The sequence below is a fragment of the Scardinius erythrophthalmus genome, assembly GCF_964197995.2.
Source record: "Scardinius erythrophthalmus genome assembly, chromosome: 10".
NCBI lineage: Eukaryota > Metazoa > Chordata > Actinopteri > Cypriniformes > Leuciscidae > Scardinius > Scardinius erythrophthalmus.
Genome location: NC_138230.1, coordinates 23,896,390 through 23,922,809, shown reverse-complemented (window position 1 = coordinate 23,922,809; position 26,420 = coordinate 23,896,390). Strand labels below are relative to the sequence as shown.

The 26,420-nt window shown below is 37.1% G+C and overlaps 2 protein-coding genes across 3 annotated transcripts in view; one reads left to right on the top strand and one right to left on the bottom strand.

Annotated features, from left to right (window-relative positions):
- Positions 1-26,420, top strand: part of LOC308696899 (retinoic acid receptor beta-like) — a gene marked incomplete at both ends in the record, with an annotated part of 373,837 nt that overhangs the window by 254,811 nt on the left and 92,606 nt on the right. The window lies entirely within an intron of this gene.
- LOC308696898 (uncharacterized protein) lies at positions 44-13,531 on the bottom strand. 2 transcript variants are annotated; one of them, XM_081375838.1, is made up of 8 exons: positions 13,376-13,428; positions 12,572-12,605; positions 8,604-8,747; positions 4,972-7,021; positions 4,681-4,757; positions 4,479-4,535; positions 3,894-3,953; positions 44-376 (listed from the first exon to the last, which is right to left on the bottom strand). In XM_081375838.1, the coding sequence occupies exons 1-8, from the start codon at positions 13,423-13,425 to the stop codon at positions 311-313; spliced, it is 2,538 nt and encodes an 845-aa protein (XP_081231964.1). In that variant the 5' UTR covers positions 13,426-13,428; the 3' UTR covers positions 44-310. The 2 variants fall into 2 exon arrangements, with proteins under 2 accessions (XP_081231964.1, XP_081231965.1); XM_081375839.1 differs by having other exon boundaries at positions 53-376; positions 12,550-12,605; positions 13,376-13,531.

Genomic DNA, 26,420 nt, shown 5'->3' with positions numbered 1-26,420 from the left:
AAAAGTTTGAAAATTTGGGTAATTACAAGAAAAACAAGAATCTACGATTTCTTAATGCTCTTGAACATTTATTTAACTTGTGTTATGAAACACATTTTGAACATCTTGTTGCCTTCAACAAACAGGAAGAAGAGAAACATCTAGCTAAAGGACCTTTTCTTCTACATTTTTCGCTTTAAGGCATCAATACGATTCTTAACATAAAATTTCACCCCCTCCCAACTTCTCCCCCGAAGTGCTGCTGGTGACCTTTCAATGCACTCCATGCACTGGGCTTTACCAGGAACCTTTCCAGAGTGGATGTAGTCCATCAGAGTTTTTTCCACAGCCTGGATCTCTTCTTTAGACCACTTTCTCCGTGGGTTTTGTGAAGATACTGAATAAAATAAAAATAAATATTAGTAATTGTGATTGGGATAAAAGTAATTGTTATCCCACACGACATGAACGTGAATAACATATCAAATAAATACATGATCTTCAGTTTTTCTCATTGTTTTACAGTTTTATACATACGTTTTTGCTAAAATCTAGTTAGCATGGTTGAAAATCTGTAAATTCTGGCACATGTTTGCAAGCATGATACCTAGTAACAATATAAACAGTGATCCTGTATTAAAAAGGACTATTTTGTCAAAAATATTGCTGGTAATTTAGTCACTATCTAAGATGTGTAATGGACCTGGGCCGGAAATGGACCAAGCCAAACATGACAAAATATTTAGGTTTTATTGGTCATAACCATAAATACTGCTTGGGAAATTGAAGTACATTTGTACAGGATGACCTTTTCCTTTTCTTTTCTTTTCTTTACATGTTTAAGCCTTTAGAAACGAAACATTTACGATATAGGACCTAATTAAAGCTGCACATAATGGGAGGGGTTTACCCATGCTTAAATTAAATTGGCCCACGGTGAACAACGGCAACAGATCTTAAAAAACACAATTATAAGGATTTTACTTGGAAATGAAAATATAGTTTCATATATTTATGATCAATATATTATATGGTGTAAATATACTGAAAATATTTGTTATATTTTACAATATATTGAATAATACACAAGGAATTGCCACTTTTCATTTATAAAAAATATATTAATAATAATATATTTAATAGCCTATATATAATAATATATTTACACTGTAAAATGTCATTAATTGAGTGTACTTCAAAAGCATGAGGAACACGATTTCCTTACATTTCTTAAGGGTGTTTTAATCAAAGTTGTAAGTTGCTATACAAAGACTTAAGAGTGTTGGGACAATGATAGACTTCGTATTTATTTCTATTTATTAAACTGTAAATACTTTGTGCATGTCTGAAACTTCACTGAATAAATGCATTTAAAAAAGAATAACTCCAATAGAGTTACATAGTTTTTAGATAAAGCAACATGCAGCATATTCTCAATGTTTCTTGCTCTTCTGCTGGACTGAAGCACAGGCTCTGTTCTTCAGCACAATGATGACCCACGAAACTCAGACAGCACAAACCCTTTAAACCCCAACAGAACATTAAACACTAACAGATCTCTGAAGATCTCAGCAGAGGAGGGTTAAACGGCTCCACAAACAGCATTACCAGCTTCACTTATTACTAACCAGAATGACTTAATTTCTCAATAAGAACTTGTGTAGACGTCTGACAGAAATCAACATTTATATTTAGATTTAGCCTAGATGTTTTTGATTTTTTGAAAATAATATAATATTAGTCACCAGATTGTGATCAGTGTTTGCTTTAGTTGGGCTCTCGACTTTGTAACATTATAACATCAGCAGAAGAACAAGAAACATTGAGAATATGCTGCATGTTGCTTTCTTTAAAATGCAGAAATCTATTGAAGTGATTTCTATTAACTTCTATGTTAAGTTGATGTTTTTTGTATTTATTCAGTAAAGTTTCAGTGAAATAAATACAAATAAATGCACAAAGTCATTGTCCTGACACTCTTTTGTATGTTTTTCTATTAGAAACTTTCAAATTTGATTAAAACGCCCATGAAATTTAAGGAAATTCATGAATGTTTTCCATGTTTTCGAAGTACACTCAATTTTACAGTATAAATATATTGTGAATACATTTTTTTTAAGTATATTTACACCATATACTGATCATAATATATTGATCATAAATATTGGAAATATATTTTCATTCCGTCTAGTCTCGAGCCTGAATTCTCAGACAGTTCTGTCCAATATAACACTAGAAATGGTCCGTAAAAAGACGCTGTATGGTGAGAAGTAGCCAGTAAAATAAGCACTTCCTCCACTTTGGATCTGCCATGCTGCTGTTACAAAACTCCAGCACAGATCACTGAGATATAGACACTTTCTACTTTTCACCAAATTTGACCTCCACATGAAATTTAAAGATTTAGTTCACCCAAAAATAAAACATCTGTCATTAATTACTCTCCCTAATGTCGTTCCAAACCTGTTAGACCTTAGTTTATCTGCGAAACACAAATGAAGATATTTTTGACGAAATACGAGAGGATTCTGTCCATCCATAGGCAGCAACATCATTACAACTTTCAAGGCCCAAAAAGGAAGTAAAGACATTGTTAAATAGTCCATGTGAATACAGTGGTTCAACCTTTAAGTTATGAAGCGATGAGAAAACCTTTTGTGTACAACCTTCTTCTCTTCCACATCCTTTGCCTACGCTAGACGATCCTACATCAGAACGCTCCTGTGTCAGCATCACACGCATGTGTCGTAGTGCTCACATGACCAGCGTCGGCCAATGATGAGCCGGTGTTCTGACGTAGAACCCGGAAGTGCTGCACTGTTTACACTATGTCAACAGAGTAGGAGAATGACGTGGAAGAGAAAAAAATCGTTGAATTAAGTCGTTATTTTTGTTTGGTTTGTGCGCACAAAAAGTATTTGCTTAATAACATTATAGGTATAGCGGAGGATCTTTCCGAATTTTAGATAAGAACCGCCCTCTCCACTTTTTGAAAAAATGCACATGCGCAACACTCTCCCTGCTCCCGAGAGGGAACGCCTATTAAAAGTGTGCGAAGTTCTCCTCGTGCACGCTCTGTTTACAAGTTGCTGTCGGCATCGCTCATACAAGATTACTTTCCAAAAGAAGATTTGCACTTTTTCTCCAAATAGCATGCCAAACTTTACCTGTCGAGTAGAAACTTCGCGACTGAGGCATCAGTGGGAAGCCCAACCTGTGTTTCCAGCGCACGCCATCGTGTGAAACAATCTCCCAAAAACACTCTGATCTTGTTTCTCTCTTCTGAGGCCTTTCTCTTCTTCTCTTACAGTTCATACAAACTTTTTCTCTTGCGACCCTCAGACATTTTCAAAGGACCCGGTGAAACGGCGAGCTTCAATGAATGGCTTAGCTCTAGCTCACCACACATAAACACCTGAAAGTGCGCATGCGCAGAAAGCGAAAACTAAGGGACGAGCATGTAGGACGGCCTTACGTAAACATATCACCAGAATGATTGACACTAAGTGGACCAATAGTTTACACTACCCACCCGGAAAAAGAAAATCCTCCGCTATACCTTTAAACTGTAGTCACATGGACTATTTTAATATCTTTACTAACTTTCTGGGCCTTGAAAGTTGCAATGACGTTGTTGCATATGGATGGATCAGAATCCTCTTAGATTTCGTCAAAAATAAGTTCATTTGTGTTTCGAAGATGAACAAATGTCTTACGGGTTTGGAACGACATTAGGGAGAGTAATTAATGACAGAATTCTCATTTTTGGGTGAACTAACCCTTTAAGGGAACTCTGTTGTCAATATAAATGGGTCTCTGTGTAGATTCCAATTGAAATGACTTAATTCTGACTGAACTTTCACAAAAAATGGAAAGTGTGACACATTTCATAAGAGATTTGAAAAACAGCTTACCCTTTGTTGTGTGTGGTTTGTCCAAGTCCTTGCCAATTGGCTGCAGTTCTTTATCCTTGCCTGTTATAAAACATATGAGCACAACTGAGGAGACTTTAAATAAAGGTAATATACAGTAATGGCACAGAATGCTGACTAAATGGATACCAGTAATTGTGCCACACATCTAATTTACCAAATATATTGGGGTTTATTTTGTTTTGTTTTTATGAAACTGTGTTTTGTTGTAACTGTTAGAACAGGGGATTGTTTTTATACTTTTGAACAAAAGATCAAAAGCTGAAACAACAAAAATGTCTTTTCACTTTCTCTTCTCATATTAACCAATAATGCCAATATTAGCAAGGGGCACTGTGTGCAATTAAGTACTCTTTTTTTCTGTTGGTACACACAGAATAAATTATACTATTTTCAGAAAAATGTATAAGGGAAAATTATATAAAATTATCTTAAGAATATATATTATCTAGGATATAAAAAAATAAAAGCAAGTGAAAACATGCAAATCATAAAGTACTGGTTGTTAAAAAGTAAAACAATATCAGAAGTCTTCATAATCCTCCTGTTAAATTTAAAACGTATTACCTTTGGATGGTTGTTGATTGTGTTGTTCAACTTCATTAGTGGACTCCATTGATTTGTCTGGACACATAATAACCCTCTTTTAGTAAAAGAATATTCAACAAGCACTCCTAAATATCAGTAAACACACTCAAATTTTTCTTCCAGTAATATTCAAGCCTTTTCTAGCTTTCCCATCATTCCCTTTCAGTAGCTGACTACATACCTGCTGAATCTGAAGGTGAAGCACCATTTCCAGTCTCATTTTCAGAGTCAATCCATCACTGTCCATCAGTACTCTCTCTATAAAACACAGTAAACACATAAGTAAAATTAATAAGTAACGAACAAAATAGTTTTTAAACAGCTACATTCAACCAATTTGATAATGATTTGATAATTTTCAATCTGCTAGTTTATTTATTTAAATCAATCAATTGAAAATTTCATTGGCATTTGACAAAATAAAAAATCTATGGAAGAATACATGTAAATGAATTTACTTGGCCTGTTTTACCTTGTGGATCAATCTGGATCTCATCAAGATTCCTTCCTTTGAACTTAGATAGCTGTCCTCGTTCCATGGCCATAAGTACCTTACTTATTTTTGCAAGCTGTAATGTGCCTTCGGGTAACCTATAATACTGCCGATGGACTCGGATGTCATGTCCGAGGAAGTCAGCGAGGTCATCCATTTCATTGTCCTTTAAGTTGAGCACCTTGGACATAGTGGCCATGTGCTTTCTCAGTTTCGTGGAGGATAATGCCTCTGGGTGTTTTGCTCCACAGCTTTGAGCAATCTTACGAATAACATCTGATCCTCTGAAGTGACTGAGTGCTTGTGGTCTTCCAAACATGAATACATTCTCATCGGGCACTTCACAGTTACGGCGAGTCTTGACAAGTAGCTCCATCGATGTCAGCATATCCGGTGTGAGAAGAATGGGGACCTTTCGTCCTCGTTTGCCTCTTATCTCGATTCTTTGGAAGTGCTTACAAAGCTTCTTCTCAAGGTCAGACAAAGCAAGCTCTACATCTGGATGAGTCAACGAGGTATCCCTCAGTGTAAAAGCAATAAGGGACATCTTGGATACTTCTTCTCTTCTACGATTAAAAAGTATTACCTGACAAAGTGTCATTTTTGCAAGTTCTGCCCAGTTCTTGTTACTGGGTTCTTCCTCAAGTTTTGTTTGGTACTCCTTACTCTGTCTGTCAAGATACTGGTGCATTTTTTTCACATCTTCAGCGAAGGGAAGGAGTTGCGGAGAGTTCCATTTTGCCTCACTCAAATTTCGAAGGGCCTGGGATGACACACACTCACTCCATTTAGTGTCACAGATTTGTTTGAAGGCCTGCACATTGTTAAGAGCATTCTTATCGCCTGACATCATAGCCTCGCATTCAATAATGTTGGCCAGTTTCTTGAGGTTGTGCCCTAACTTTAGTGCTAAAGATGGTGCTTTGAATGTGTTAGTTTCATCATTCAAACCAGACACACTGTGAACTGCTTCGATCACATGAGGAAAATTAGCAGGTACAAAGAAGTCTGACACCTCCTTCAACTTGCCAGTCTCTTTTCCTTGGAGAACTAGTCGCCCTGTCTCACGCATCTTTTGCCTGATATATTCATGTTTTGTGACATCATGGCCATGCTTATTAAAGAGATGCTGCCCTAATTTTAAGATGATTTTCTCTTTGCGGACAACATTTGTTATCTTATCCTCATGCATTTCAAGCACCATTTTCCAAAATCGTGCATTCACACTCTCTGGAACTGGTTCAGTATACGAGCAAAGGGCCTGAACTCGAGTTTTTCCTGGCTTCATTCCTTTGACTTTTTTGCTTAGATGGCATCTCTGCATGTGTCTCCATAATGATTTCCTCTTTAAGTAGGCCTCACAGTTTACACAGTGCAAGTAATCACTTGCTGTTACTGGTGCAACGGATTGCTGTCGGGGTATCACCAGTCCTTCTCCTTCTTTAAGCACCCGAGTATTATGACAACGGTTCCCTTTATTTCTCAATAAACTCAGCTGTAATCTTCGCTCTTTAGACCCTTTCGGAAATGCAACTGCTCTTGCCACCTCTGGCTTATCTTTGTGCTTTGATTCCAAATGGCGAGCCATTTTACTGAATGGTTTAGAGCAGAACAAGCAGAAGTACTTTTTGTTGTATAGTCTGCCGCCATCTGTTTTCTTCTTCAGCATCATGACCTTCACATTAGAAGTATCAGGTGAAGAGGATTGGCCGCTGATATGCTCATCCGATGAAGAGTCGTCGCCGCTGTCACGTTCGTCACATAAAGAGGATTGTCCAGTGTCATTTTCAACACATGAAGAGATTTCAGTAGCTGAGGAACTAGAACGTGTCACACGCTTTCTTTTACATGGTTTAGATCTTGATGTTTTTGACTGAATCTTTCTTCTCTTTTGCTGTTTGACATTTTTTGCTAAACTCTCTTCCTTTGCTGACCTGTCACTCTCTGATTGATCCTCTGTGTCCGGTATATACTCGCTGAAATCTGAAATTGATTCTTCTGTTTCATATCCAAGCATTTTCCTGTCAGGCTGTGAATAAAACGTACAAGTTAGAAGTCTTGATCAGGAATGCCAAGACAAACAACATACTGCAATTCTGAATGCCTGTCCAAAGTGAAACATTCAGTGTGCAGATTTTATAAATAACACTGCAACTTAATTTCCAGGCTGGAGTGGCAATAGTAGTAGTAGTGGCATTAGCGATACATGAATATAGCATAAAAATCATAACCATTGAGTCGAGTCATTGCTGATAGAGATATATGTCAAGACATCCGATCAGACATGAAGATGTGCACTTAAAGAAACACAAGATTATAATATGAACAAAAGAAAAAAGATTGCAACACAGGTTTCTCATTTGCTCTGCATTCAGATATTATTGGCGCTTTTTTTCGCAGAGACTCATAGCATGAGTGTGATCATCTGATGAGTGAATAACTCTTCTGACAGTCATCTAAGAATGGGGGGAGGTGGGCGGGTTGGATGAGCATCCCTATTGGACGAATCTATTGGTAATGACCATAAGCACAGTCTGTATTTGCATCAAGGCAGGCAAGAACCTGAGAGGTCTGATGATTCGCCAAACACCGGTGGCATGCTTGAGGAAGGGACAAGTGGAGCAATGCAGTAGCAAGCATTTCAAGTTTCAAGGTGCCGACTACAGAACCTGGTCAGACGGAGAAGGACTCACCCCATAACCTCCATGCAACACGAGTCCCTATACAAAGCAGGAAGTCTGAACAGCGTCAGGTTAAGTGACCTGCCGCTAAGTAAAAGGAGTGGCTTTAGTTGGATGAGGATGTAGAGAATATCCTAGAGAAGACATCGAGGGGCAATGGGAAACTCCAGACTATGTGCACACTCATAATGAACATAGGCACAGAATGTTTCGGTGTCATTGAAGAACAGGTCAAAAGTGATCTAGCTAAACCTATCAGAAGTATCTCCTCAGGGAGGACTGCTCACCACAGCACAGGACTGGCAGCGCCAGGTTGACCTAGGAAGGCAGCTTCAGTTCCCAGAGAACATCGCATATCACACGGCTCGAAACCATCAGTAGCGAACATCATTAGCGAAACCAAGTGGTTTTGATAGAACTAACTGTCCTCTTAAGACAGGATTGAGGAAGCCAGCGAGTTAAAAAAGGCAAAATATGAAGAGCTCGTCTCAGTGTGTTGGAGCAATGGCGGGAGATCTCGGTGCGAGCCAGTTGAAGTTGGATGTCAGAGCTTTACTGGGAAATGAGTTCAGCAAACTCTAAAACTTCTCGGTTTTAAAGGGAAGAAGAGCTATCAAGAACATTCATGAGGCTTCTGAAGAGGCCTTGCAATGGGCGGATCCGTGGCTTTATTTTGGGGAATCTGTGGCTCACTCTCTAGGGTGCAGACTGAGCACTGTGACCTGGGCTCAAATCTAACCCAGGCCCTCTACTGCATGCCAACAAATTAGCAATGTGTGGGCCAACTGCTGACTAGAAGGGCCTGCTGACTGAAAACGGCAAGCTCAAAGTTATGATGTTGAAAAATGCCCCTAAGTTCACTTGTTTTACGAACATGAGAATGACCTAGCAACCGAAGGTATATAAACAAAAGCATTTAATACAACTAACCTTTGTTTTCATGCTCTGATATAAAAACATGGTCTTCTCCCGTTCATCATTTACAGATTTTGTGTGCCCCTTCATGTAGCGTTCTTCACAAGCATTGTAATGTGCTCTAAGTTTCTGGAGGTGACCCAAGTGACAGCTTTGAACCTACAAAACAAACAAACAAAAACGTTTTTTGGAAGCTTTTCTTTTGCCATTTATGCTACCTCCAGAACTGAACCTTCAAATAAGGATTTATTGTTGACAGCAAACACTCAACCAGATGAGCCACAGGGGATCCCCTATATTCCACGGAACAACTCATAAAGAGCAGGAAAATAAAAGGATAAAATGGAAAAAAACTCAAATTAGAAATGTCTTAGTTATGGATACAGTGTCCTGTAACACAATTGTGTTTGTCCGGTAGGGTTCAGTTGGTTGCCTGACACATACTTTTGCTGGCTTGGTGGTGCAGATTGCCTTTTATAATGCCTTGGTTGAGGCCTACTTCGAACCCTGACTGATTTAACCATTTAATCTAGAACTAATTCTTGAGATAAGGGACAAAACATGTCCTACACACAAAAGCCCTCTTTATGTTAACAATAAAGAAATTTATCAAAATCAAAATACTTAAAAGTTCAATCTAAAGGAAATCTGGATACTCAGGACATTCAATGCTTTTAATTTCTTTAATATTATTTTAAATACATGCGCTATGTTTGAAAAACACATGTAATTTAGCCTGTCCTCAGCATGAGGTCACAATGTAAAACTGCCAAACAAAGTGTTTAAAAATGCAACACATTCAAAAATATCCATTTAAATTGAAAGACAGATATGAAATATATCAAACAATACAAATATATAGTTAGTTATAGTTAGTACATGTAGTTAATTAATACTACTCAGTATAATGTAACTACGTCACTTTAAAATAAAGTATAATCATTTTGGTTTTGCAATATGGGGAATTATTGTATTAATTTTATTTACATATTTGGCCTGATTAACATGCCTTATATACATCTTTACATCTACTGTCACCATGAATTCAAAATTTATGATTCTTATTTTTAATGGAATATTTTTATTATAAATAATTCATTCGTATCACCGCAATAGCAAACCCTGATGTAATGGACTTCAAAGACAGAGTGAACATGTACAATGGCATTTCGCACTGCTTAATTAATGCAGGTCAGGCACAAATAAAATGTACGCAATTGTTGCGATTTATAGACAGACTACAGATACTTAGATTCACATTGGGAACATTTCTGTTGCTGCTACAGGGCGGCACATAATAATGCTTACCGTTACACAACCCAACATACACTTCTTGTGTTCTGTAAATAAATAAATAAATAAATAAACGTTTTTCTCCTTTTAGTGGTACCGTGTCTTATTTTGGAACTGGAAGGATTGCTGTATAAAAATTAGTTAGTTGTCTTAATTTGTTGTCTTGTCAATCAGTTAGTCAGTCAGCTCCTTTACTGAACGCAATAATTACATTATTACAGACTTTACACTGTTGTTGGGTGAATCAAATTAAAATAGAATGCTTTTTAATACGTCTAACGAAGTTATTTCATTTTCAGAAAAACCTGTTCCCTTATATGGTTCATTAGCTGAGTGAGACCTTTGTCTATAAATACATCAATTTATAATAATGTAGTATTAATTAATAAAAAGTAAAAACTAACTTCTAAAACTGTTTTGTCCCTTACCTCAACCATCGTTTTTTTTTATACATACATATATATACACACACATATATATATATATATATATATATATATATATATTAGGGATGTCAATTTTCACAAATTCCCATGATCGATCGTCGTTTAAATTAACGATCAATTAATCGATTAATCGTTAGCCTTAATACTGCGATATGCGTCAACTGCAGTGGCATATGGCCAACAGCATGACAGGGTCTGCAAATGCTAATGTTCCTCACCAAATCGATTAGAATGGTTTTAAATAAAAGGGCTAGTAGGATTGTAAAATGTTTCGATGTGATTGATAATTAAATTAATTATTTAATAATCAAATATAACTACTAATACAACGCGTCACCAGCGCCGCCTCATATGCGCTAGAATGTGTGACTGTTGTGGACGCGCTCTTCCTGGAACAACTGCACGCGCTGAATGAATCTGCTACCGTTAAACTGGAGCACTTTGCTAGCACGTTATTTATCTAAAAGAAACGCATCCTATATGAGATTAATCAGATATATTTAAAATAAACAATATTACAAATTATATCTGCACAAAATGACGCAAATTCATGCACAAGTGAACTTGAACTAAGTTACGTGCCATTCATTCAGAACTACTCCTTTTGTGGACGCGCTCTTCCTGGAGCAACGCGACACGGCAACTAAACCCAAATAATTCACAATGTTTTATTACAATATTGTTCTCTTTATAATGTTATGTAATATTACAGTCCCAATAGTCATTATTAGTCGTGCACTGCCGTTTGAGCTGCGCGCGCTGAAGCTGACGCTTTACTACAGAGTTCTTAACCAAATGCATCCAATATGAGATAAATCAGATATAGATAGGCATACACAAAATAAACAGTATTACAACTTACATTTGAACAAAACAAAAGGCTGCGAATGCACACGCAAACTTACATGATGATGAAGGTGTAAAATGGTCCCAAACATAACTCCGGCGCGCTCGCTTTACATGTTTCGCGGTTCAGGTTGAGCAGCACGCCGCGAACCCGCATGAAGACCTGCTTAATCGATGATCGATAAGTTCTATTGATTAAATGTAGACCAGACAGTTTTTGGGTCCCACTGACTTCCATAGTAGGAAAAAAATATACTATGGAAGTCAATGGGACCAGAAACTGTCTGGTTACTGATATTCTTCTAAATATCATCTTTTCTGTTCAGCAGAAGAAAGAAATTCATACAGGTTTGAAACAACATGAGGGTGAGTATATGATGACAGAATTTTCATTTTAAAAGTGAACTTCTCCTTTAACAAATGTCAATAGAACGGGAAGATTTTAAAACAAGTCGTTCATTCATAAATACACAAGATCGCTGTGAAAATACAGACCGGAAGACAAAAGACAACGAGCGCAGCGCTGAAAAGGGGCGGAGCTACATAAGGTCTATAGGGTTAGGCTTAATACATTTAAAATAAGTATCAATCTAAGGCTGATATCAATGATATCAAACCTGTAGTTACCACAAATTTAATGTGAACTGTGACTTTTAATTTCATACAATGATAAAAAAAATGACAACAAAACAAACTTAACTACAGTATCCACTGAAACTGACAGTACACAGGACAACATGTTGTATTTACTCGACACGTACAGTTAAGTAATTATATCAATGTCCAGTTACTGAACCATTACTAACATGTCAGAGTTTAGGGATAATTGCCCAAATTTATTTAGCCATTAGAAATTAATTTTCACCAACGATGAATGCATGTAAAAATACATTTGTTAGATATCAGCGAGGTATTTTTTTATCTTTATATCGAACATGAAAAGTACACTTTAGGTTTCACAATAACATGATCATATGGCTAGACATATTTATATTGTTTAATACCACAGTACCAAATCTTCTGTCCTTTGAAAGCGTTTCAAATGTTTAACAAAAAAGTAAAAATACTGAAATGTTTTCATTAAAACAGGTTATTCATTAAAACATTATTTACCTATAAACAAAAGATAGCAGATTAAAAGATTGATTTTCATGCACATCCATGAACTTGGCCTGGTGATGCAAGAGAATGAAAGGAGGGCGCATGGGGGGCTATGTTGGATATTTCTTTTTCTCCAAGGTTGTGCTTTTAAAAACCCCGGTTACTCTGCCTCATTAAGCTACATATAAGCTTTAAGAATTAGGCTATTTTAAGTAATAAGTGACGCACTACAATTTGACATACCACAAATGAATAAAATGTGTTTTGTAGCCTACTATTATCTCCTCATTATCTCACCTGTGCATCCAGAGCTGCCATTCGAAACATTAGTCTGCAAGAACAAGTGTCATAGACAGTCAGACATCATGGTCAAACATCACATTACACTATTTAAAACTGCAATGGTACAATTTGGCAATATATTAAAGAAATTGACATTGTAACATAAAACAAAACAATTTCATTTTGACTGAAAATAAATGCCATTTATCGTCTGGTCTTGAAAACTGCATTACAGAAGTAGAAAAACTTGTCCTAAATTTATTAAACTTCCCTCTTGCTTTTTTGAAACCCATTATTGATGTTCAGTGTGATAAAACGCATGAATCTCAGGCCTGGCCTCAGACTCCTCATGGCTGCACGTGTAGGCCGCAAAAGATCCAACTCCTGGCCATCTTACATTAATGTTATCAACAGTGAGCTAAACATCTAAGTGAAGTTACAGGGACGCAAAATATGTCTTTCAGAAGTAACATAAAGACAAAAACATTTTAAATTAGGCGAAGATTTAAAGCGGATTACCGCTGAAAATGCAGTCACCTATGCAATCCTAACTGTGGCCTTAAAACATGAGCTTAAGACTCGTAGGAATCTAAAGCCCTAATGGATATATTATTATTAGACTATCATTATTTTCATTTTGGTACATTAATCTATACTTTCTGCAAAGCTGCTTTGAGATTATGATTAATGTGAAAAGCGCTATAGAAAATAAAATGACGTGACATTTACGTTACGATATGTGCAAACAATATGCAAGTTAAATAAACAGCATCATATTATTTTGAGATACTTGTAAGTTACAAAAAGTCAAACACTTACTTTTTCTTCGGATGTCTCGTCTCGTCTCCATCTCGCCGTGTCCGTCTCATCCCTGCCTCTCGAGCCTCTGAGTGTCGCAGGTGTGAGACCCGGGAGAGTGGGGGAGGGGGAGAGGCGACGGTCGCGGTGGGGACTCGAACCGATCAGGTTCTGTGTGATCTGTGTCAGCCATTACTGACACTCGCTCGTGTGAGACCCGGGAGAGGGGACGGTCGCGGTGGGGACTCGAACCTCAGGTTCTGTGTGATCTGTGTCTGTCAGCCATTACTGACACTCGCTCGGCGCACTGTATATATATATATAGCTATGTTTATTACCCACGCTTTTTATTTTTTCTTGTGCGGTTTTTGTATTCTTTTAAAAAAAAGATGTATGCACATATATGCTCTGATTATATTGTGTATAGGATATATGCTGTTATAAAAGAAATACATTTTCTGCTCAAATTCAGATATAATGTTTTTTTTAAGTACAAATAAAATGACAGAATGTAGATGTTAAAAGACATATTAAATGTAATATTAAAAAAAAACATTAATGAAAGGAACCAATTTGGAACTATTAAACAACTCACAAAAAGATTAACATTCATAAAAATAAAAAATAAAAACTATTACAAGACCTTGTCATTCTCCTCACGACTGTTAAAATAACAACAAACATCTTCACAGAAAGTGCTTCTTGCTCATACTGTTCAACATAATAACTGACACCATGTATTGCTAGCACTTCTCCTGCTACTGCTTTCTCTCCAGACACACTGCTTGCTGTATTCCTCTTGTGTAAGTCGCTCTGGATAAAAGCGTCTGCTAAATTAATAAATGTAAACGTAAATATGCTCACCTAAACAGCAGTCCGCAGGTAGAGGAGAATGGAGAAAGACTTTATTTGCAAACTACATAAATTAACTGTCAATTCAAGTTAAAAATACTATCACATGATTTAATTTATGGTAAGAATAACACATAGTAAAAATAAATCAAACGATGATGCGGTTTCTCCACACTGGGAACCCTTCTGGCCCAGCATTGGTGCAGATTCTCCCACAATTACATGAAACTATTTATAACACCTAACTTAAACAGAAATAAGAGTGTGTTGTAGACATTTACGTTTGCATGTGTACTGCATACAGTACATGTACGTGCATACATCCATACACTGGTGTGTGTTAGTCAGACTAGTTATTATGACAGTGCTCATCACTTCCAGGATCTGAGTTCACCTTGTCAGAGTAGCCATGATGATTTAGCACCTGTGGTCACCAGCATCTGGACCCAGAGGTCAATGTGCTGCTAGAGTTAGGGTTAGGGTTAGGGTCAGGGTCAGGGAGAGGTACTGGTCCACCACATCCAGATGCTGACAGCACCTCTGCTTCATGCCCTGCTGGCTCTATTATCTGCTCTGCTAACAGGACTGCTGGTGATGGTCAGTCCTCCACTGTGGCCTGTAGCTGCTCCTGCTGCGACACTGGGAACGGGAGCGCAGACGCTGGCACATGCTTACCTCAGCAGCACAGGGGCATTAGCCATGTTCTTAGCGATCATTGTCCCACTTCTGCTTTACTAACAGCACATCTGGATGCTGGATCAGTATTTCTACATCTGTTTATCTCTCACTCTGTGCTGTTCACTTCCTTCAGCTTCATGAGAAGATGTGTCTGGCTCGTTCTCCCATACTGAGCGCTCCGCTCTGCTGAGAGTCCTGCTAAAGCAGTGTCAGTCTCTCTCTGTTAGCTCAGAGCATCTAGTAAAGCACAGGGTGTGGAAGACTACTGATAAACTGTGAGATATGAAGTATGATGAGGGTGTAATGTGCTGCTCTGTTAGCCTAGCGGCTAGCATTCACCAGAAAATAAAGGCATAAAAATAGTCTGTTAGTAGTTCTAACAGTTATTAGATTTGAAATAACAGCAGCTGCCAATTTTAAAAAACAAAGATTGTATATTGTCAGGGCCTGATTATATATATATATATATTCAAGTTTATTAGTGATCTGTTGAAAGTGAACTCTTTGATTCTGTTTAATGTATGCAGAAAGGCAGAAGTGTATTCCAGAGTGGAAAAACTGTATTATCATTTACTGATCATGATTTAATTAGATTAGAATTAAATGATAATTACATATTAGAGTAATTATATAATAATGTATTATAATTACATGAACAAAATCACTTTGGAGTGTTTTTAACCTAAACTGACAATTAATTGATGTAGATTTAGTAGATAGGCGAGAGGCGAGACTGAAACCCCGGAGTTGGCAAACCTCGTTTGGTTTCTTTCCTATTGTCATCAATAATGAGTATATGAATATAGAAAGATCCCTGATAAATTACATAAATGGCATTTTTAACAGATCTGTTATATTCTAATCATTTGATTCCTTATGAGGAAATATAACAAAGAATTTGATTTTTTAAAGAATCTAAATTAAAAAAATAATATTGTTTGTGGCTCAGTCTATCCAGAATTTTCATTCTAGTGTATCAACAGTAAGTTTATTTAATTCTGTTTATTTTATAAATTAATATAAATAACTAAATAATACACTAATATCTAGTATAAATATATATAATTAAAAACCCTATTAACTTATCTTACTGTAGTGAAAATACTTTAATTTTATTATTGACCAATACCCCCAATAGGGCGCTAGAGAGCGACACACTTTTCCAGAACAATGTGACTCGTGGGGACGGCAATACTCTGTGTGACCACCAGGGGCGCATAGATACACACTCACAGATTTTTGTCTTGAAAACGGTCTTCATGAGGACTTCAGAAAAAACTGCATGGGGCGTGTCTAGACACTGTCAGGGAGGTGCCTAGGGGGCTCTGCCCGTGGGGACCTCAATTTAGGTCCCCACGAGTCTGTGTGCATTCAGGTTGAAGTCCCCACCGGGATAGAAAAACAAGAACACATGAAACTTTCATCCCTCTTAATGGTCATATTCAAGAAAAAAAGTGGAGTAGTTTTACACTTCCATCTTACCTCGCACGCTTTCAACGTTAAACTGCTGGAATACATGCTGTTTCTGTGAACAGTAAACACCGCCTTCTATGATTTGATTGGCTATCTATTTGGATGGTCGCTGTAAGGTAGACCAGCCTAAAATGTAACTTTTAAACCTTTTTGCCATCCTAAAAACAGAGCGGAGCAAGAATTTCCAATATTGAATTTCCAGTTTGGCCATTTCTAACTATTGACATACTATTGTTATTATTGACGTATAATTATACACTGCAAAAATGCTTTTCTTACTTAGTATTTTTGTGTTGTTTCTAAAGCTAAATTATCTGCCAGTGGGGTAAGAAAAATAATCTTGTTTTCCAATTGAATCAAGATTATTTTTTCATACCCCACTGGCAGATAATTTAGCTTGTTTTAAGCAAAAATTACTTAAATTACTTTCTGTTCATCTGAAAACAAAATAGAATGTCTTATGTCATTTTACTTCTCTAGTAAATGCTTCTTGATTTAAGAATTTTTAGATATTTGGACTGGAAACAACACAAAAATACTAAAGAAAAGCATTTTTTGCAGTGTAGGACTTGTCCCCCTCAATGTCTATGTACATATATACAGCCCTGGAGTTACTTGACTATCCAATATGAAAAAAGTAGGCTCTACTGACATTGAAAAATATCTTCTTAATTTTTTGTGTAACTGTCTCTAGTATAATGAACAGACACAATTCAAGTTAAGACATTTTAATGACACCAGAAAGAACTCCAGGAGAAAAGGGATCAAAAAGGAACAGCAACAATGTAGAGAAGGATTCTTCCTGGCAACCTGTAACAGAGTGAAAAACATTGAGAAAAAGCAGTTAGGACTAAAGCTAAGAATAAAATTGTCATTACACTGGATAATATAATTAAACATCTAACAACAATCAAAGGTACATCAGCTGGCAAACCATTTAATAGGTTTAATAGTCTATTTAAAGGGATTGATTGTGGTGGGGAGTTTGCTCAAACTATGGCAGCGATACAGCGAATAGTTGTTCTAAAAGACGACACCGTCCGCGGAGTGCTTTCAAAGGCCAGTGAAAGCATACTTTCAGTTAAGTTGTAAGTATTCGGATGCTAACTGTTTCTCATGGGTTCGTATGGTATTTTAAACATTTACAGGGGTAAGTCTGTGATTTTATTGCCATCCGAATCCATAATGTCAGTGTTTTTTCTCACCCAACCCGCGTACATTTCTTAATTTCTTTTATAAAGAACACCGCTTTCTCACATAACGCAGTGAAGCAGCCCCTGCACGAGTGAATAAATGATTCTCGAGCCATCAATATCAGCAGATTCAGCAGCATCGCCACGGGCAGCACTGGGTAACGTCACACGTAAGAAGGAATATCTTTAGCAGCTTCCTAAGGTATGGTTCGGGGAACACGCCTATAAACGTTATACCTTTAGTTAAGTTATACCTTAAGAGTCTTCGTAGCGCGCTAAGAGACAACGTTATCGGGAAACCCAGCCCAGGTGTTTATGAATGAGACACTGAATTAATTGGTTTTAAAAGTGTTTAAATTAATGATTCAATTGAGTATCTTTTTTTTAATAGACTGGAACATGTTATTCTGATGTATGTTATCGTGATCTCCATTTTAAACAAAACAAAAATGATTTTAAACCAAATAGATTCTCAGTTTATCCTGAATTAGGGGCCATTCACATATCATGTCTAAAAATGTGTGGAAAGCGCTCTCTCCTTTCTAAAAGCACTTGCGCTCCCGTCGCGTCTGTCGTTGCTATGCAAGCATGAACTGCGCTCTCCGTGATGACGAGGAAGTATCAGCAAAGGATTAATTGATTTCTAGCCCTTGCATTAGCTTACTACTACTACTACTAAATATACTACTAGATATATTTATGGAGATGAGAAATAAAAACTCGCCCTGTACAGCTATGATCAGCTGTTCAGCCGAGTTTTCCATGTTGTTACGGAAAGGCCAAAGCTGATCGGTTAGTTTTTGTCACATGACCTGCAGTGCGCTTGTGGCATTCTGAAAAGTTTAGATGTTTTCATCTCGCTGTGGCATATGCATGCCTGGAAAAACGAGCACGCTGCATCGCATGCGCGTCACTTCTATTATGGTATTACCAGTGTTGTCACACTTGATTAACTGGTGGGGAAATATCCGAACGTATGACTTATAGAAGGTACAATTAACTAAGAACGTTTCGGGAAACACGTATTAACGATAAGGTACAGCTTAAGGTATAACTTAGGAACGACGTAGCGTTAAGAGGGTTTCGGGAAATCCAGCCCTTATCATAATTAATAACGTGTTTCCTGAAACGTTCTTAGTGTTGCGCTTTTATTGAGCAGGTCATGCAATAACATAAATTAGTTATTTACACCAATAATATGATGCGGCTGCTGGGCAATCTGGTGAGTTTTGGAGGTAGAGCATTGAAGAGAGGGGTGTGTTTGTTTGGGTTCATTCCAAATATCAACTATGTCCAACAGCGTTTTTGAAATATCGCTTACCCCACCTTAATATCTGGCAGTTTTTATGTCCATTTATAGTTGCCATCATCTGAAGTCTTCACAAGTGAGGCTGGATCCAAACTGGAGCTGCTATAATCTGTAGTGAACTTGCTGAGCATCCTGAGATAGAAACAGGGAAGCAACAGAAGAAAGATTAGCATAGTTGCAGTTCATATTATTTCAGGCAAAAGATGATCATGTGCACTTTTTACTATTTCATCACATATTAACTGTAAAACAAGATTATGAGATGTGTTAACAATGCTTGGCTAAAGAGATGTGTCTTTAGTCTAGATTTAAATTGGGAGAGTGTGTCTGAGCCCCGAACATTATCAGGAAGGTTATTTATGAAAGTAAAAGAGTGGCAAAACTCGAGAGCATAAAGATGTGAATTTGAGAACTTGTCCCCTGTAAAATACAAGTCCAAAGTTGAATTTAGAGATTTGCACTCGCAGAACGTGACTTAACGCATAGACAGTGATATTAAAATAAATAAATGATAACTCTGAAAACACCATACTAATTAAAAATAGACTACTATGTACAGTTAAGCGTTTTCCTCATATAGAAAACTAGTAGAAAACGCTTAAAGATCCCATGGCATGAAAATTTCACTTTATGAGGTTTTTTAACATTAATATGAGTTCCCCTAGCCTGCCTATGGTCCCCCAGTGGCTAGAAATTGTGATAGGTGTAAACCAAGCCCTGGGTATCCTGCTACACCTTTGAGAAAATGAAAGCCGGTAATAATCATAAATGTTTCTTGAGCGTCAAATCATCATATTAGAATGATTTCTGAAGGATCATATGAAGCTGTGATGCTGAAAATTCAGTTTTGATCACAGGAATTAATTACATTTTACAATATATTCACATAGAAAACAGTTATTTAAAATTTGTTATATTATTTCACAATATTATTGTTTTGAATGCTGTCTTGGTGAACATAAGAGACTTCTTTCAAAACATAATTTTTTTTACCAACACAATTAGTGTATGTTTGACATTAGTCTATGTTTGAAGTTTTACTTACTAATCATATGGTTCATAGCGCCTTAGAGATGGTGATCCGAGATGATGATCCGCCCAACTCTGCTACGGTGGAGGCCAGGGCATCAACATTGAAGGATCTAGGAACACAACAAACCATTTGTCACAGAGCCAACAATATTATTATATAATGCCAGGTTTATTACAAGTAAGAAGCTATAGCTAAGCTATATTATATATACAGGTGCTGGTCATACAATTAGAATATCATCAAAAAGTTTATTTATTTCAGTAATTCCAGTAAAAAAAGTGAAACTTGTATATTATATAGACTCATTACATGCAAAGTGAGATATCTCAAGCCTTTATTTGCTATAATTTTGATGATTATAGCTTACAGCTTGTGAAAAACACAAAATCAAAATCCCAGAAAATTTGAATATTACATGAAATCACACAGTAATTACACAGTGATACCATGGTCATTGAACCAGGTTTTGGTTATTTTGGCAGTGTGGGCAGGTGCAAATCCTGCTGGAAAATGAAGGAAGCATGAAGTGCTCTGGAAATGTCCTGGTAGACGGCTGCGTTGAGTGGACAGCACAGTGGACCAACACCAGCTGATGACATGGCTCCCCAAACCAACACAGACTGTGGAAACTTCAAACTGGACTTCAGGCATCTTGGATTGTGTGCCTCTCCATTCTTCCTCCAGACTCTGGGACCTTGGTTTCCAAATGAGATGCAAAATTTGCTCTCATCAGAAAAGAGGACTTTGGTCCACTGTGCTTTATTAAATCCAGAGTCAACGCAGCCGTCTACCAGGACATGTTCAGAGCACTTCATGCTTCCTTCATTTTCCAGCAGGATTTGCAGTTGCCCACACTTCCAAAATAACCAAAACCTGGTTCAATGACCATGGTATCACTGTGTAATTACATGTGTGTGATTTCATGTAATATTCTCATTTTCTGAGATTTTGTGGTTTTCACAAGCTGTAAGCCATAATCAAAATTATAACAAATAAAGGCTTGAGATATCTCACTTTGCATGTAATGAGTCTATATGATATACCAGTTTCACTTTTTTAACGGAATTATTGAAATAAATCAACTTTTTGATGATATTCTAATTATATGACCAGCACCTGTAAGCTACAGCAGAAGTGAAATGCTTTTCTGAGATGAGTTTCTGAATCTATTTGACCTGCATCTGGGCATGGAGTACCTATGGCCTGAGGTAAGTAGCTTGAACTGGCAGGACAAAGGATGACTAGGGTCAGCTGCCTTCTTTGCCACTCTGTTGGAGTAAATGTGTGAGAGAGGGGGAAAGTTAATGCCTGCAATCTTGCTACACGTCCTAACAATACTCTCTAATCGTTTTTTTGTAGACAAGGAACCAAACCAGCAGATAAAACAGAAGGTTAAAACAGACTCAATAAAACAAGAATAAAACATTCTCATCAAAGCGGGGTCAATGTTAAAATTCCTGTCTATGGTAAAAATGCATTTGCTGCTGGGCTTTGGCACAAACAGCATCAGTGTGTGATTCAAAACATAGCTTACTATCAATTATTGTGCCAAGGTACTTGTATTCTTGTACTATCTCAATAGGTTGGCCATCAATGATAGTGAGGGGGGGGGGGGGGGGGGCTCTGTTTCTTAAAATCAATAATTAATTCTTTAGTTTTGGATTTCCTACCTGTATTTCCAACTTCTCCAGCAGCAGCTTTCTTCAGAAATGTTGAAGTCGTGGAGCTTTCCCTCTGTTATGGGTTATTTTGTTGCTGCTGAAATCACAGAACATTTTTTTATCAATATTTGTTTACCATTGAGCTAGTTTCATCCAATTTCCTCACTCCATGTAAGTGACGTCACCGATTAGGTCTACATACGTTTATGTTTACGTTTGTGTAAAATAAATGAGCTCACTTCCAAGTGAAACCTTTACAAAACCACTCATATACACATAACAGGTGATTAAAAGCCCAAACTTTCATAAACAAAAGCTCAACCGAGTTAACATTAACTTAGCTTAACTTAACGTAGCTGCTACCTCTTCTGAAAACGGTTGATGCTAACGGACTTTTTCCGAAGACACAAATCCATGTCTATAAAAGTAAATATTCAGCATAAGCGTATCAATTACAAGTAAGAGAAGTGTCAAGAACAGTTGTGTGTATTATCCGTGTGATTTTAGAGACTATATCACCTGAAAGCAGTGAAAACAACAGCGAGAGAGAGGGAGTTTTCCTGCTTACCAGTCGCAGTGGTCCCGCGGCGTTTCCATGGCAACTCTGCGCCGCGTCCGCTCCAGTGTTTGAAAGGGACTTGAAAGTTCACGCGCACAACGCGACATCGGCCTCCCGTATATTGGGCCGACCTAAAGCCGACGTAACGGAGCTGGGAAATAGAGCACTGACTGACAAGAGATCTGCCTACGCCTGGCCGACGCCTTTGCGATGTTATAGGGAGGGAGGCCGACGCTCGATGTTGGGCCAACGTCGGCCCGACGTACGTGTGCTATCTGGGATTGCTCGCTTGGCTATATAGTCAGATCTAAAATCTGTGATAGGAGCACGGATTGAGTCTGTGGTGAGACCACGGATAACTCCAATGTCCGTGATATGGTCACGTAATTTAATCTATTGATTCGTGCCACGGACACGTTTATTTCGTAATTTTTCGTCTTTCGTGATTACAGCTCGATTATTTCTGCCTGTCGGCTGCAGCAGAGAAGCTGTTTAATCAACATTTATTCACGAGATCTTATCGTGGTTTATGTATTTTTTTTTTAATGTTATTATTTCGGTCTTATTGCCAGGGAAGCTGGATTGTTTTGCTGTTTATTGATATTTTTAAAATGATATTTTATTAGTAGGAAATCGCGCTGAAGAAGTCTCGTTCCAAACACATCGCGATTTTTGGCATCAGTTCACGTGTGTCAGCTGTTGGTAAGTAGCCTAGTAAATAAATACATAAATACGCTGTCCTAATAATGTGTGATATAATGTCTTTTCTGTTTGTCGATATTAATCTGCCAAATATATCTGCCATTTCCACCGAGACTTTGCGTTTCATTGCTTTCTAATTAAAAATATATGATTAAACACTGCCTGTCACGTGACGTGCTATAGGCTTAGATATTCATATCAGATTAAAAATAGTACAATTAGTTAAGTTGTATTTGTAGTAGAAGCACAGTAAAAACAACACTTACCATGCTTTTACCACAGTGACATTAGTTTTACTGTGATAAGTGTAGTAAAAAGACAGTAATCACAAAACTTACCATGCTTTTACCACACTATTGGTAGTTTTAACGTGATACTTATTGTAAATGCACAGTAACCACAACACTTACCATGCTTTTACCACAGTAACCCTAGTTTTACTGTGATAGGGTGTGGTAAAAGAACAGTAACCACAAAACTTACCATGCTTTTACCTCTGTATTGATAGTTTTAAAGTGATATTTGATGTAAATGCATATTAACCACAACACTTGCCATGCTTTTAACGCTTTATAATGTAACATCCAATATTTGTAAGGTAAATCAGTACTTTTTTCCTTTAAATAATCATATATATTATACATAATTATATTTTCTTTTCTCTTTTTCCAGCTGAAAAGACCAAAAGGGCCTTTCGGACTCAGTCAGCCCATTATTGTTTGAGGAGAAGTAAACGGAGGAGACGGAAAGCTGCAAAGGCAAATGTTCACAATGGTATGTATGTGTTGGGTTTTAATCAAACATTTTATCAAGCATTTGTTGTTTCTTAAAACTTTTCTCACAAAACCCATATCCCAATCAGTACAAACATAGTCTGAAAGTCTTAATAATTCACAAGATTTAACAAGTTGTTAAATTCGTACGATACTCGTACATATTTGTATACTCGTACACAATCCTGCAGCTTTTACTCCTAGTGCTGTCATTGGCTACTGCCTCAATTCCTGTACATATTTATAGCGATATTTGTAAATCAGTTGCGCCACTTCTTGGAAAGTTGTCGGATATCACACACACTGTCAGAAAGTTTATATTAATTGCAAATTGGTCCCCGTCTGTTCATGTTCCAGTGATACATGATGTCTCTCCACACCTCATAACCTACCTCTGATTGCAAGAGTGGAAAAGCTTATCTGACTTGTCACATGACATCAGATACTCGATTATTTTGTCATAATCAGAATGTTACACTGCTGATAACTGTCCCGTTTGCATGTAAATCATTTTCGTATGATCATTGCTTGCTATTAAAGACATACTTTTATTCATAGAAATGCCCACATATCAGTGAACTTATAACATAAAAATACTTTTAACATTTAATTATGCAACACTCTTTACAGAAAACATATCATACAGTTATAAACTGACTATTTGCAAGTAATGTATTAAAATTACCTTCCTTTCTGTTTTGCAGGATTGCTTAGTCCTTTTTTTAAAGCTCTACAATATCAAACTCAACAGCTCTTTTAGGAGCCAACCATTACAAGAGCTACTAGTGAGTCGCAGCGAATCTTGCCATGATCAGCTCTTCCCAGGTGAAGTTTCTAGAATATTGCAATCAGTATTTACTCATCAAATGTTCTCTCCTGAATCATATGGTAAATTAACTTATTTAATACTGTCTTAATTTATGTTTCAGGAACAATAGTAATTGCACATAGAGTAAGTAGAGACTATCTTGTTTTACAGCAGAGAAGGAAGACCAGTCCTTATATCAACGCAAGCTAGTCGAAAAAGTGCTTTGTTTCGGGTGAGGAAGGAACATCTGGTGCCCAAAGAAGACAGAAAAGTGAGCGAGTCCATTGGTATGTCTTGAATTGAAACAATGCTGTAAAATGTAGTACATAATTTGATGTTGACAATTTTACATTGTACAGGTTTTCACTTGGTTTTTGATCATGTGAAGCTCTTGAAACAAGTGACAGAAGAGTATGTTGTCTGGAAAAAAATCAAGCATCACTGGCAAAGGCTCAAAAGAGACAATACCTTTCTTAAAAATCTTTTAAAATAGGTTGCTGTTGATATGGGTAAAACAGTTTTTGTTCAGTACTTAGCTTATATTATGTGCTCCAATATATATATATATATATATATATATATATACATACATAATATGGAATGATTTTCCGGACATTTTTCAAAAGGAATTGCAAATTGTATTTGCAATTGCGTTTTCAAATTGTGCACGCATAAAATGTGACATAATCCAAACGCAAATGCAAATCGCGCATTACCGTTTGCATTTTCGTTTAAGCGAACGCACAGTGACTGCCAAATTTAAAATGGAAATGCAAAGTCCGTTTGCAACTGTGTTTCCCATATCTTACGAGTCTTGACCCTGTCATATTTAAATAGCAATTTCAATTACCACGTCTGCTTTTTCACTTTCTCAGCGTCGCGTATGTAGCCAGCCAAAACTCAAATGAAATCGTTATTTTAAACAATGGGGGTAGTTGGTGAAATTGTGGAGGACCTTATGATGCTCGCAGCAAGTTGATGACAGTACATCCTCTACAGATGTCCTCTTACTCAGAAGCCATTTCATTTTGGATAAGTTAAATGTTTTCGTGGCCTTGACCAACATCAACATCAGTAGCCTAATGTTGTCTTCGCCAACCTCAGTGAAGTAGCTAATAATAGGCTTTTTGTGAAGGACAGGACAACTAAAGAACCTGGACGTCCTTTACTGGACATAGCACAAGAGATGAGTGTCGGTGCTAGGTCTCACCCCTTCAAATAAGTGTTCTCAATTTGCGAAATAATTCAATAAAAATGCTGTCTGTTGCAGTTAAACCTGTGTGTGTGTGTGTGTGTGTGTGTGTGTGTCACTAGCGGCGCAGGATTTTGATTGTAGGTGGGCCTCCAGAAAACTGGATGGGCCAGTTAAAATAAGCCAAAAACAAAAAACGGGTTCCCCTTCATCTCCGTTTCAGTGCTTTTCTGCGGCACCGAGGACAGCGACTAACTATACCTGAATTTAATGCGTAGTTAGCATAGGTTTAAAAAAAAAAAACGGATTTTTTTTTTGCTGCTTTTTTAAGACAATTACAGTTTAATTTAATTTATTGTTTAATAAAATTATAGGCCTATTATTTTTTTAGTTTATTAACAGCAACAACAGCTGTAAAGATGAAGTTGACGATCGTCATCTCCATATAGTGAACGCGCCTATAGAGAGAAATGCACATCATGGATTACATAATCAGAGAGTAGCCTTTTTCTTTTCGTTTTAAATTGTTAAAAATACATTTTGGGCTTTCTTAAGATATATTTCATGTCTGTGAGGCATACGTTGAGTTTCGTTAAGTTAGGATGAGATGCGCTCCTGTTCACGAGCAATGCAATGACCGCGCGGGCGCCTCAATGATTTTATTGTCTGCTATATTTCCTTTTTAATTTATTAAATCCAGGCAATAAAAAAATATTGGTTGATAAAAAAAATATTAAAATTAAGATACAATTTATACAAAACGAAATTCACTTAAAAAGGCTTTCTACAAAACAAAAAGTGGTCAAAATCATGTCTGACCCACATCTCTCGAT

What these genes read in the sequence shown, in the direction of transcription:
- LOC308696898 (XM_081375838.1), bottom strand. Translation starts at nt 13,425, where the DNA reads ATGAGACGGACACGGCGAGATGGAGACGAGACGAGACATCCGAAGAAA. An exon ending in TGGCAGCTCTGGATGCACAG is followed by an intron (nt 8,748 to 12,571) that starts GTGAGATAATGA and finishes TTTGTTTTGTAG; the next exon opens with GTTCAAAGCTGTCACTTGGG. An exon ending in TTCACCTTCAGATTCAGCAG is followed by an intron (nt 4,536 to 4,680) that starts GTATGTAGTCAG and finishes TTATGTGTCCAG; the next exon opens with ACAAATCAATGGAGTCCACT.